Below are 14,676 nucleotides of genomic sequence, written 5' to 3' on the forward strand. Positions count from 1 at the left end.
TTCCCTGCTGATACGTATTTGTGGCATTTTCATGCACATCTTAGATTTTGCACCATTTCTAAGCTTTTTTTTATATGTCAGCTTATGAAATCTTAATTATCACTCGAAAGTCATTCCAGTTCTTGCTCAGGTGCTGGGTTTCACTGTGTGCGTGTGGGTGATGCAATTTAAATGCAAATTGTCATCACGGACAAGGACCTGCTCGAGGCCCCACAGGCTGCATTGATTCACGAAAGCGAATCCTTGTGTGGTGCCCAATACTACTCAGCATTGTGTGTCACATACTTTTACTGTGCATTTATGCTTCATGCACAATTGCTGTGTCAGCGAAGAGGAGTAGTAAGATATAGTTTTGTTTTTCATGGGAGGCAGCTACTTTAAATAAATGTGAAGTGCTTTTGAAATAAAAATCGACTGATATTTGTGTAAATATTGTCCATCTCGTTGTGATGCATCATGTTGCATTGTTTGACTTCAAAGAAACCATACAATGATGATCACATGGGCTTTGTGGACTGGTGTGAGCCCAACCACCTGTGCTTGAACACCAGCAAGATGAAGGAGATGGTGATTGACTTCAGGAGAAGGGCACTACTACACACACCGGTGAACATCCAGGGGACTGGACATCAATAAGGACAATAAGGGCCAAAGTCGGCTCCACCTTCTGAAGCGACTGAGGTCCTTAGGAGTGAGCATGCTTCTGTTCAGGACTTTTTATGACTGTGGTAGCCTCTGCTAGGGCCGGGCAGCACAGAGTGGAACAAGAAGAGACTGAGAGCTGGTTAGGAGCTCTGTCTTGGGCTGCCCCCTGGACACTGTGGAAGAGGTGGGTAACAGGAGGATGTTGGCTAAGCTCTCATCCATCATGGACAACACCTCCCACCCACTGCACCGGACTGTAGAGGAGCTGAGCTGTCAGACTGTACAACCCTAACTATAAAGTCTCTCATGTGCAATCATTTCTACCACGTGCAATAACCTCTGCATCAGAGCCATTTTATCAACCACCGGCACTATAACTTAAATAACTTTGCACTGTCAACTTTGACATTTTGATATTTTGTTCTAATTTTGTATTATTTATATATATATTTTTTTTTTTACTCCTTTGAAAGTTTTGTATTGATTGTTCATAAGATACCTCTATTTACAACTTGTTTGCACATCATCCTTCTTTAACTGCACATTGTCCTGTCTATTTTGCATCCCTGTTCTTGGGAGCTGTTGTAACAAGTGAATTTCTCCATTGTGAGAGCAATAAAGTCCTATCTTGTTGTGCGCTGACGATGCTTACTGCTACGCTACAGTAATCCTCTGCACTGTACTGCAATTCCTAAGAACAATGTGTAAACTGTTATTGGAGTATATTGTTTTAAAGTTTTGATTTGACCAATTCAAACATCATCACCATTTTCACAGTCGGTTCCAAAAAGAGGGAAAAGTCTGATACCAAACCGCTCCTCCAGATCAGAGATGAATGATTAAAACAAATGCTCACATCAAGGTGTGTTTGCATGCCTTGCCTGTTCATACATGAGTCAAATATCCCATGGCAAAATAGACAATTAAGGCTATGCGCAAAGCAAGCGTAGGGGTGTGTTCTTAGGTCAAAGCACTATTTGCACTCGACAATATGTAAACGCTTGACAAAATTAGGTGTAGCCCGTCTTGCGTCTCTTATGTAGTTTAACTTGATGGAACATTCGTCTGCGGTCTGAGGTCACCAGACCTCCTTTTCACCTTCATAACTGGCACAGCTTGTGGCTCAAGTTTCACAGTTGCTGTCATTTACAAGCAAGTTAGCCTGACACAAACTGCTGTTACAATAGGCGCATTTTTAATTGAATGTAAAATGACACGCCATTAAATAAAACAAAGTCTGTGGTAGCAACACTGTTGTCCTGCAGCGACAACAGTTAGACCAGCCTTATCACCCGTGCCACATTTTCACCGTCACAAAGGCAGCGTGGCCTAAATCAGCTTGTAAGAGCCACCGCAACATCAGAGGCAGGAAGAGGAAACAGAAACTTCACCTTTGCACAGAATGGCACAGTAATAATAAACATACTACAGCACTGTCATCTTCTTATAACCTCCATTTGTATGGACAGCAGGTGTAATAGGTGTAAATAGGTGTAAATGTAGCAGGTGTAACTGTTTTTGAAAATAATTACTCCATGTTACTTAGGAAAAACTTACATCGCATAACAGAAGAAGAAAAAGAACAACCCTACATCAACAGAATGGCACCATACAATGCTACTCACTGTAAGCCCGGATAAGTAGAGTTTACTTTAAAAATATAGGAAACTGGTTGCCCTAAAAAAATTAAGTAATGTTTGATGAAACCTTAAGTGCATTTAACTTAACAACATGAGGGGATGGCCCTGTTATTTTGAGTTCAATACACTAAAACCTTAAAGGGACTAGATAAAAGTTGGTCATTTTTATACTCACTGCTGCCACCTCAGGTCATATGTGTAACTGCAGCTTCTATATTAAGCTCGTGCATGACGGCACTTCTGACCCGAAGCAACAACTTTTTGAGTGACAGTGCAGGATTTTAGAGGCAGTTGTGGTGAACAGGTCTGAGCTCATTCTACACTTAAGGACATGGCTGGAACATGTAGGGGGAGGAAAATACTTACTTTTAACATTTTTAAACTCTGTATAGTCCCTTTAATTTGTTAAACTTAAAATCATTCGTAATATTAAATGCTTAGCCTCTTTATTCCACTATTAATTTTAAGTTAAGTGCACAAACCTCCAAGATGATTAAACTTAAAAACACAAGTAATATCAATTGCTTTACATATTTATTCCACTTATAACTTTAAACTGAATAAACTAACCTCCAATTTGATTTACCATAAAATTCCTTTGCCCAATTACACTATTGGTGGTGGAAGTTTGGGAAGTCCGATTCCCGGACCACTAAAACAGGCACAATAGGATCCCATGAATCAGAGATTTTTAATCTTAGTGGGACTTTTCTGTTTGCATAAAGGTCATATCATATGCCATAAAAGAGACAAATTGTTACGTTTGCTACAATGTTCATTACTTTGGAAATAATGAATTAGAAACACAAATCATGAACGACAAATGTTAGAACAAGCTAAACCAAGCATCTTTCACAGTGACAGTTAAAGTGCCACTGTGTCTAATAATTCAAGTCATGTTTTTACACTCCTGCAATTATCAAATCTGCTCTAATGTTTGTGCTGAAAGTGCAAACCAAACACATGACAAGAATGTTGATAAGTTAACCAATGAATATTTTTACTTTGTGAGGGTTGAGCAATTGTTTCCTGAATTGAATTGCCACTCAAGGTAGAATTTGTGTCTAATTTAAAGGAGGAAGAAGATGAAATCTATAATGTTTTGTAATGTAATGTAATATATGTACATTGATATATGTACATTATACTTTGTTAAATAATCCAACCCGGAGCCATGAGACATTTCATAGTGATCCAAATCAATTATCATACTGGTCAGGAGCTTCAACTCCCTGGGCCTGTTGTACTTAAGTGACTGAAATGACAACAACCCGCCTCTGGCCATGTCATGACTGCATAGATTTCTTTTATCAATTGTGAAAGAACGATCTTTACAGAAGCTCTCCTGTCAGTAATGCAGGCTGCAAATCAAAATAAGTCATTTCATAGACGTGAACTGTTTATTCCACATCAATGTAGCACTTGCAGTCTGTTACGCAGTGTGATTATGTGCAACCCACAATCATCCATTCCCAGCTCAACAGCTCTTCAGATTTGTAAATGACTATTTCACCAAATAGATTGCTGCTACTTAATTCAGAATGGTTTAAGTGCACATTGTGGACAAGGAATTATCTCTCTGTTTAAAGAAATGGAAAAGCTTTGCTGCCAAAAGATTTGTATTTATTTCTGAATCTCCATGACAAAAAAAAAACAGTTGATGTGAGACGTCCCTCGGCCAAACAGTAGAGAACAGGCTAGTATTAATAGTTCACAGTTCAATTTTGTTTCTCTAATAACTGAATATGCCTAGTCTCATGCAGCTATCACATTACTTTGTTTTTATAGATTACCAGTGAAAATAATATAACATACTTGTTTGTATTATTCATTTGAATCAATTCAATCTATCTATCATGTTTTCACCATTCCACCAAATACATGTTTCCTGTGTGGGAAATGGAGGGGGAGACTTGATACATGAAACTTTGCGGTAAATTTGTAAAGCATAAAAGCATGTCATTTGCTATTTTAGCCACAAAGCACACACAAGCATGTCATTTGCTATTTTAGCCACAAAGCACACACATAGGGAATGCAATAGGTCACAGAATGTCTAACACAATGTAAGGAAACCCAAAATTGTAGCCTATATTTTATGCAGTGTGGATATCTGACTTTAAACAATAGCCTACAATTCTCCTGGTTATATCTAAATTGGTGGGATAAGGAGATAAAGGTCTAAAGGGCTGTGCAGGACAACCCTAATGGAACTACAGTACAGATTATGATTCTGGGAGGCAAACTCAATGAGAGCACCTGTGTTTTCTATCTGATCTAAATGAGTTCTTTCATCATAGTAACATGCGCAAACGTGAACTAAAACTTTGAATCTCAGACTTTAAACACAGATCCATAAAAGGCAGAGAAACGCACCGTGCCTTTTGCTGCGGGCCAGTCTGAACGCATTGGGGGCGGAGCGCGAGACGCAGCCCCGCCCACCCGCAGCAACACGGAACTGTTTACCCCTCTGCTGCACAGACATCGCGGATCTCCTCTGTGAAACCAGACTGACAAGGGTTTGGGACTTCATTTGCGTAAGTTACGGTGTATTTTGTGTGCTTAGAGGGCTTTCTGCTGATGCTGTGGTGTGTTATATTGCGAGTAACTGGTGTAACTGGTCAGCAGCATCTCCCAGGCGATAAGTCGACGCTCGCGCGAGGTGCTGCTAGCTGGAGTTAGCGTTAGCTGTCATCTAAAAGCTATTGCACGTCAAGGGTATATTGATTATAAACCAACAGATTAACAGTCAGTCTTTGAATCATTTGCTAGTGATCTGCTCCGGCTTTTCTACCACATTTTGTTAAAGGATGTTAGAGATAACTGTCATATGTGTTCAGTAGGTTTTGTGTCCATCTCTTGGGGGACAGAAAAAGTAAACATTTGTGACAGAATCCACTTTAGACAATCATTTTACTACAGTCCCACGAGAAGAAAACGAGGAAGAAGCAAGACAGATAAATTAAATCCCGATGTCATTAATGATACTACTAACGTATTACTTAGTACTGATTAAAATGTGTTATGATTGCATACAATTGCATTCTCAATGTGTCAGGCTGTCAGCTATTGTTCAATATCAAATACAGATCATTTGTCGATTTCTTTATTGAATTGAACTCGAGCTATTTTATACATTTATGTGTAAGGTACGCTCAGCCTCAGTTTAAAGATGTATATTACAATCATTAGAATGACAAGCATGTGTGTCATTAGTAATCCTGTAATCCTTGATGTGCTTCAGAGATGGTAGCTCAATCTGTTGTTGCTATAGTAATGTCTGGCGTCCAAATGCAAAACCTATCTCTTACAATTGAGAGTACTAACTATTGCTTCATGTTCAATAATTCCCGAACACCCAACAGGCAACTGTCACATGATGAAATAACGCTCAGCTGCAGCTTTGCGCCATTTTCTGTTATATCCAGCTTTTAGTTTGCTGTCCTTTTATTCATTGAGTTCAGTGAATGCTCCTGGTCCAAACTGATGGTTCAAAGCAGCAACACCAGCAAAATGTTTTCACTTCCCCATTTTGATTTGGTTTTCAGAAAGTTTCAGCCATCCCAATGTGCATTACATGTACCATAGTGTTAAGTGGCTGCCTTCAAAGTGACAGAAAAGTGTCTATAACAAATTACGATATGGACAATCTCTCCAAATGGGAAGATTGTCACAGGGATTTGACCACAATTCCATTTTTTTTTGCCAGTATTGTAGCTTTTTCAGTTTGTATGCAATGATGACTTTCTTAATGCCGACCTCTGAAATTTCTTTTTTTTTTCTTTTTCTCTCCTTAGCAGAATGTACCGCTTGCGGGCCCTGTCGGCGGCCTCGTTTGGTTTGGCGCAGCTGTCCCGGCGTTATCACAGCGGGGCAGGGCGATGGCCGGGGCGTCGCAGGCTCATGCTGGCGGCTCTGGCCGGGGTCACCGGAGCCTCAGTGAGTACGGGACTCCTGTGGAAAAGGTATGTAATATTCACTGTTATGTTCCCTGACAACAAATGACCAAAACCATGGATGAAGTGCTGAAAGATTGTAGTATATGTGTTCACATACGCTCCGAGCAGGGAAAATGTGTCTGATGGACTAGATATGAAACCTTACACTTTTCCCTTTTTGATTTACCCATTCAAGTAACTGATGTGAATCATTTGCCTCCAGCTCATCGTCTTCATCAGACACTTTCACTACATTCATTAATCTCCTCTTTGTCTTTGTCTAGGCCTCTTATTTGGCAGCTAGAATCTCAGCACCTTCTACCCATTCACTAACAGTATTCTGTAGCGCTGAAGCCAAACTTGTGAATAATCCACCTTGAGTATGCAATTCCCTGATCTTATTGTTTGTCGTCTGATGTGCTTCTTGCTAAGGAGACAGGTGTGTAGTTTAGAGAAAGTGTGAAAGGGCGTTGACATGAGCGCTCTTTGGGGAGAGAGGACTGTGAAGTGATGGATGAGACTGCAGGGTTTCAGAGACGAATCTGTCGCCAAGGTTCACCTTCACCTCATCCCACTCTGTCTCATTAAATTGAATCATCCGGCTCATCTTGAACTAACTCAGCTATTTATTAGCATTATGCTATTTTCCAATTAAGACTGAAAATTGGTCACTGCTCCATATTGCACAGACAAGCTGCTCTCAGCTTTCAGTATAGTCGTCAACATGTATTGTTATAAAGGCATTTTGCAGAAGATTACTGGAGAGTTACACATTTGATGAAAGTGATAACAGCAGAATGTTACTTTATTCTGACTGTATTTCCTCAGATCAGTTTTTTTTCCTTCTTAACCAAAATAAACATAGTGTGAACAGACCGCATTGCATTTTTAATAGATGAAGAAGCATTAGCCGTCAAAAGAACGCTTTGAAAGCTGAAAACCCTGTTTGTGAGACCCTTGTAGACAACAAGTACTGTAACTAGTTGCGATATTTCTGACATTTCGACGATTTACTGGAGAGAATCTTGAGAGAAGACAGTGGTGTAGTGGATGTCTGAATATACTCAATAAGCCCCCATGGTGATGAGTGACCTTTTGTTTTGAAACGATATTGACTGTCTAAAATAATTGCAGCCTTACTGTTTGTGTTTACTATCAATTATTATTGGTAGAATATGTACTGTATGAACAGCTTTTTTCCCCCTAATTTTGTCCTAACCAGGGCTTACGCGGAGGCTGGCCCGTCAGTCCAGCACACAGAACAGCAGAGGAAGGAGGAAGAGGACTTTATGAGTGCGGCACAGTCCATGGCGGAGTCGGATCAGTCGGTGGAGGCCAGTTCTGGAGATGAGGAGTCAAAGGAGGAGGGGGACGAAGGCCGGAAGAAGAAGCCGCGCTCTGGATTTCGTGACCGCAAGGTAATCCATAAACCATTAAACACCCCAGCGTTCCCACAGTTTCCTCTTCAATTCACCTTATTTTGAAAGCCGTCGCCAATCGATGTCCAATATGCAAACGGCAGGATATTTTGATGGAAGATTTCGCTGTGAGCTTCTCTGTTGTCATAAACCTGAGATGTATTTTGTTGCCTTAATTAGGGAGCTGGTGAGAAGATGCTTGGCTCTTTATATTATACTAGAAAAACTCCCATAATGCTAAAATAGGCAATGGGAGTGTCTGAAGCAGTGTAAACAATCGTGAAAAACAACAATAAAACCTTGCATTGTGCTGTGCAGTATGAGATTCTTAAACAGTGCATCATGGCCCCTGTGCGACTAATATAAAGTCAAGTGAAAGTGGGGCAAGTGTTTGAAATTCAGATCTTTTCCTTTTATGTTGTTAATATTGTGCCGTCCTGAATCCCACACAATGGCCTTTGATACAGGGCAGGAAACATACATAGTATACTTCAGTTACTTGTGGATGTAAGCTTTGTTATGGTAATAAAGCATACATTTATTGTAAGGGTTGAAAGAATGATTCTCAAAATATGGTGCACAAAGTCGACTGGTACAGGGGCTTCCTTTGGTGGTGAAAGTGCCTTTTGGAAAGTGGTGTGAAAAGTATGTCAAAACCATCTTTCCTACGTCTGAATGCCGTAGACCTTTTCAGAAGGGGTAAGGGTGAGATCACATGGCTGGGCAAAGGAAAGTATGATTGCCGAAGAGGTGACAGAATAGCCTCCTAGACTTTTCATCACTTTTCAAGACTTTGCTTTTTCACACAACTGTCCAGCGGCCTCTCATCCATACCCTGTTATCCACTTGGGCTGGGGACAAGCTCCCGGACATTCCCCAAAGGAGAAAATAGGCCTCTTTTCAACCAACTCTAAAGTGAAGCACATAGTGGTTTTCTACTCACAAAAAAAAGAGTACAGGCTCTGCTATTTTACATTCGTCTTCAACTCATATTTCTCAGCTTATATTGTGAAATAAGTTGAGACTTTATTCAATTTGCACCAAGGGTTTGAGAGTACAGTAATGTATACTCTGAATGTGTTCATGTGGAGGATTTGACAAGAAATATCTTATTTACTTGTAAATCATACAACATTAAAGTACATTTATTAAAATGGAAAGCTTATGGATTTTAATGTCTATCTTAAATTCTGTCTTTACTGATGGTGACTTTATGCTGCTATAACCCAGAAATCTAAAAATGTCCAGTGTTTTCTCCCGGGGGTTTGTCCACTATCACTCACTGTCATCCAGAGTCACACAGTGTCACCTCTGCAGCGTTAGGGCTGAGCTCAGCTACAAACACACAGATCTGTCAGCTCCTCGACAAAGCTTCATCTGTTTAAGCAGACTTTGTGCAGACAGCGGGTGACTGTCTAGGTAAAACACGGCTAATGCTAAACAGTGCTGTAAATGTTGAACCCGACTAGGACGCCGTCCTGTCCTCAACAGGATTTTTTCTTCTCGTCGCTTCAGTGACACTTCAATAGACTTTATCTTGTTAACCTGCCTGACACACTCATCCTCAAAACGCTCTACTTCTCAAGTGAGTCAAAGGCTAAAAGACATTTATTTAGCACTGACAGCTTGTCTTCCAGGTTGTATACTTTGAATAACTGAATACTTTGAATAGATAGGGTTAGGGTACTGGCACCCCGAGTCTGTCACCTGTTTGGCAAGTGCAGTCCTAGACCAGGAAAGATCTGTCATAGAGCACAATGTAAAAACCTATTTTGACAAACTATTCATATTCAGCTGACATTTTCCCATCATGGAAATTTCTCCCTCAAAATCGGTTTTGATACTTAGCCTGCCTCTGTTCTTTCGTTGCAATTTATCAGAATTGCTCTTGAAAACGCGGAGGTGCTAAAAGAGATGAAAAAGCAAAATATTTGTTTTCACCAGCATGCACATTTGAGCTTGATATTCCATATAGTCATCTCTGCACCCACATGTTTAGTTCCATGGCAACAGGCAGAAGTAAACCGTTTCTTCATTGGTAATCTGTAACGTGTGACTCGTTTGATCAATCAGCCGTTTTGCTTTGCAGGTGATGGAGTACGAGAACAGAATCAGGGCCTACTCCACGCCAGACAAGATTTTCCGGTATTTTGCGACTCTGAAGGTTATTAGCGAACATGGCGACGCCGAGGTTTACATGACGCCCCAGGACTTCATACGCTCCATCACTCCCAATGAGAAGCAGCCAGAGAGTGAGTATTTTGGGGCTGGTTTCAACACCTCTAACTTTATGTGGTACTTTGGCTTCTTTGTTGCGTCTGCAAAATCAGTGTTTAATTGGAGTCCCTTTAATTTGTGCTATTTACTGCATTCAAATTTGCCGTTTTCCTGGTTTGGACTTAATTTAGATCTTTTTTGGGATCTTTTTTTGTTTTTTATTTTTCTTGATCCAGGCCTGGTGGAACTGGAGCGAGGTCAAATTTTGCTTGGTGAAAAAGTTGGAGAACCAATGTGTTGCACAGTAGTATACTAAGGTATGACTACTGGTAAATGTACAAAGCAAATATTGTATCTTCTTCTTTGCAAAGTTTGCTAATGGGTGGGAGAAAGTGTATTTTGTCCTTGAAAACATTGATTACTAGGAGAAAGGGCAGGCAGAAGGGTCTGGTTAGACGTGTAAAAGCGGCGATGCTATATGTCCTTGTAAGAGCATGTTCATAACTGTAGCTCTTGAAGCATGTGCTCGCTCTGCAATGGTCCAATGGTCCGCATCTTTGTAAGTTGTTCATGGAAGAAGCAGTAGTGAATAAAGTAGAGAAAATCTACAGTATATGTGTGGAATGAAGGCTGGTCCATTGGGTCTTAGTCAACAAACAAGAGATAAAAAATATGAGTGTGTACTGTGAGAAGACCGGTGTTCTGAGAGCCCTGTGAATACGCAGTGCAGTATAGGCAGTAGGTTGTGGGGTCTGGCGCCACGGGCTTCATCTTTGGCAGCCATGACAAATAAGCACCAGTTTTCTGTGTGGCTGCCAGCGGTGCTCTCATCTGTGTGCTGTTCCCATCAATGCGTATTGATTGATTCATTTACACCTGTCTCCTGCTCTATTAATTATCTATATTTTCTTAAGTGTAATAACTTCAGTTTGACAATTGACATTTTATCAAGTATCAATGTACTGCACATCTGCTTTCTCGATCACCCAACTCCTTCACTAAATCTCAACTTTCACCAATTAAATCTATGTGAATATGGACATGCTGTACCTCATTTTGAAGCTCTGAACCTGGAGAATTAAATTGTTCAGTTAGTTTTGACCTCCACACTCACTCTTGCCATGGAGATCTGACATGTTTGTGAGTGGTAGCATGCATTTTCCATAGACTAATATGAGCTAAAAAGAGTATAAAAAGTAGAGAAACTCTGTTAGCTGTGAGTCATACCTGCTAAATACATCTAACACACAGTTGTTTCCAAGTGTTTTGATGTGAACAATAACTCCAGTATTTTACCTTTTAAAAAAAAAAAAATCTCCAGCAGTTTATTATTGCTGCAAATCCCATGATGCTTAGTGACATGGCATCACGATCCTGAACCTGAACCTGAACCTGAACTCTGTTAATCAAGCTTGGACAGAATGGAGCGGACATTTATTTGTTAAGTGCTTTTCACCTGACAAAAACTATGATTGGGTAAAAGTAATAAATTACAATTAGCAACAGACTTTTAGTTTATGAAATACTATTAAAGAATAGCTGATCTGACATATATTTGTAATGTCATATACCCAAGGACATCAAGCGTAGAAAAGTCCATTGATCCTTGTTTAAATCATTTCGTTAACGAACATTATATTATCTCTATGGCATATTGTATTTGTATGGACACGTTCTGAGATGCGAGCCTTATTATATTGCAAAATCGCCGTTTCCATCTTTGATCTTCCATATTGGGCGACAGTGGCTCAGAGGGCAGAGCGGGTCGTCCTATAACCGAGACATTGGTGATTCAAATCCTGGCTCCTGCATGTGCAGATAACTGTTGTGTCCTTGGGCAAGACACTTCACCTGTCCTGCTTGTGTGTTGTGTAAATGCTGCTGTGTGTGAGTGGTGATCGCCAGAGGGGCAGTCATGCAGATTGGCAGATTGTCATTTACCCCAGAGCAGCTATGGCTACGATACTAACTTACCACAAAATATGGAGTGAATTATTAATGACTTCAGTGTGGTGCTTTGGGAAACGTGTCAACTCAGCGCTTGTTAAGTGTTAGCCGTCATTATTTTTCCATCTGACTGAGATTTATAAATGTTTTGCTGACACAGCTGCCAGACAAAAATCTTAAAAATGTAAAAAAAAAAATCTATCTTGGGCTTTTTTGAGTGTTGTTTATTTGACACAATTTGATGGAATCGCCCACATTGCTTTGTTATGGATTTTGTTTCAATTCGACAGAAGTACATACCCTCTCAAAATACCTTATTAAAGGGACATACAGAGTTTAAAAATGTTAAAATTAACCAATTCCCCACAATTGCCTCTAAAATCCTGCACTGTCACTCACAAAGGTGTTAATTCGGGTCCGAAGTGCCGCCATGAACGAGCTTAATATAGAACCTGCAGTTATGCGTAAGACCTGAGGTGGCAGTATTGAGTATAAAAATGACCAACTTGCATCTAATCCCTTTAAAATATGACAATAATGTTTTTTTTTTTCCTTGTATGTTTCACTCTCAAGTGTTAATACTCTTTGATGTGTTTTTGGTTTTCACTCTTCAACTGAGTCAACCAAATCGCTATCACTATACTTTGTAATGCTAATTAATGATTAACAATTAATTAGTAATATAATTGGTAGTTTCCAAAATAATTTAAGTAGCTGCAACACTTGGCAGAGCTCCAGCAAGCCGGTCACTGGATAGCGCTGCTGTTGCCCCGCGTCTGGATTCTAAAAGGAATCGAGAAGAGGGGGGGGGGGCTCTAATGTCCCGTTGAGCCCTGGAAGTCACGACGCAGCAGTTGGTGCATCAATTAACACGTCCAAAGCGGAGCAGATCTGAGCGCCACACGCAGCCTCTCAGTTTGATATGTAATCCCAGCGCTACAGGACGAATGGCATGGCAGAGAGTGTGTGTGTGCCGCCTGTGACTGCTTTAACTGCATACAAGAACCTCTGACATGTTTTGTTGAAATCAGCCCCAGACTTAGCCGTGATACTGACTACAACTGTCTTGGCAGTTTTCCGACAAGACAAAATGGGAAATCGGTGGATGGTGGCGTTTTATAGGACTATCCTGTGTCTGCGGCAGTGTTACCTTTCCTGCTCACTTCAGCACTTCCTGTTTTTACTATTCCAGCTGCCAGACTGAATTTGACTTTTCCATACTTGGCTTTGTATCTCAACTCATTTTCTGTACATAAGGGTTGTTGAATTTGGAAAGCTTCATATCCTCCTTAGAGTTTACTTCGTTAATTAGCATGTTTTAGTTAGTTTTGTTTTAGTCTTCTTTTGTCCAGGCTTGGGTCTGAATTGTCACACCAGCCTTCTTTGTGTCATACAGGATATTTCCATTGTAGTTTAGATGTTTAAAAAAGAATATTGTCACCTGGGTTGATGATGGTGTTTCACTTCTCGTAAAACTTTCAACTCAAACAAACCTGTCCAGTCAATGACATTTGAATATCTTTGCAATTAGAAGTTTGAAAAGTTTTGTACAAAGCCGTGGGGCTGGTTAAAATCAACAAATTATAATGAATAGGGCGTAAGTTTAATTGACCTGGAAGCAGAGTGATGAGAGAGTGATGACACTGTAACACTGTCACGACTCCATAGAAAAGATGAATGGCCTTTTCACATGAAAAGGTATTGTGAAGTAATGCAGTTAATTAATGCAGAACTTATAGTGTGAAACATGTTCCAAAGCATCCTTATCTTTTCGTTATGCGCACATTAATTTTCTCTCAAATTACGGAGCAGAAATTTAGCTCGTAATTGTTTATCATAATAAATGGCAGACTGAAAATGAGTTGCTAATAGCCCTTATCAGTCTTTAGCACTCCTAATTTGATTAGCAGCGATCCAGTGATAATTTATAATAAAACATGCTTCTCTGCCTGCGGGGTATTGGCTGATCTTTTTTGTCACACAGTTTCGTCTTGTTTTTCAGACCTTGGCCTGGATCAATTCATTGTGAAGCGCTACGACGGCAAGGTAAGAAATTAGCTTCTCCAACATCTCAATTAAATGAGTGTTGGGTTAGAGAGGTCAAGATGTGAAGACGTAGCACTCGACATGAATTGTTTCTCACTTGGTTAATTTAAACAAACAGATACTGAGTCCACAAATGATAATGATGTTTTCCAAACGATGCCATTCTACGTTTCCTTAGGCGCTATTTCCCAGTATTTCGCTATTGAGGTTGTTTCCACCGCACTGAATGGGAAAAGTCAATGGTGGATAAAATGATCAGTAAATGTATCTACATTTATATTAAACCAACACAATCAAGAGTCAAAGGTTAATGGGTTTTTCTCTAAAAATGTTTTTAAATATTATTGAAACTAACTAGGTAAAAAACTACTACTGGAATTAAGAAAAACCTTATTTGTCCCACAAACGGGAAATGGTATCTTTGCCACAGCCAAGCAGAAATATCGAAATTTAAACCTAAAAAAAAAATACTACGTACTTCAGCGTTCAGGTTATGCTACAGTTCATCTTTAGTCATAATGTGGTTTATGCAATTTGTTTGAGATCTACTCCCAGTGTTTGCATCCATTAATGTCAATTCATCATCAGTTTTCTATCCATCCATCCTTTGATATAGATTAGTCACCGTTACATTCTTATCTCTGATAGCAGGAAGCATCTCTGATTCATGCGCAGCCAACTAAAGGCATTTATTCAGCTCATCGTTGGAGCTGATTATAGTTTATACCCTCATTACGCTGCCACCAGCCTGTAGGCACAAGAGCTACTGATGAGCTGTATTAACCACCCCCCACCACCTTTTAAAAGTCTTTTCAGCTAAATCAA

The 14,676-nt window shown here is 40.0% G+C and overlaps 1 protein-coding gene across 3 annotated transcripts in view; it reads left to right on the forward strand.

The window, feature by feature from the left end:
• Positions 1-4,716: 4,716 nt before the first annotated feature.
• The window catches only part of micu1 (mitochondrial calcium uptake 1), a 34,642-nt gene continuing 24,682 nt past the window's right edge, over positions 4,717-14,676 (forward strand). For 2 of the 3 annotated variants that reach the window (XM_079560644.1, XM_079560646.1), the window contains exons 1-5: positions 4,718-4,822; positions 6,083-6,250; positions 7,446-7,641; positions 9,731-9,893; positions 13,808-13,851. In XM_079560644.1, the coding sequence (XP_079416770.1) occupies positions 6,087-6,250; positions 7,446-7,641; positions 9,731-9,893; positions 13,808-13,851 (567 nt within the window). In that variant the 5' untranslated portion in view covers positions 4,718-4,822; positions 6,083-6,086. Of the gene's footprint in view, positions 4,823-6,082; positions 6,251-7,445; positions 7,642-9,730; positions 9,894-13,807; positions 13,852-14,676 lie in introns of all 3 variants that reach the window. The other variant, XM_079560645.1, reaches the window with a different exon arrangement.

This window comes from Gobius niger (genome assembly GCF_951799975.1).
Source record: "Gobius niger genome assembly, chromosome: 7".
NCBI classification, from domain to species: Eukaryota; Metazoa; Chordata; class Actinopteri; order Gobiiformes; family Gobiidae; genus Gobius; species Gobius niger.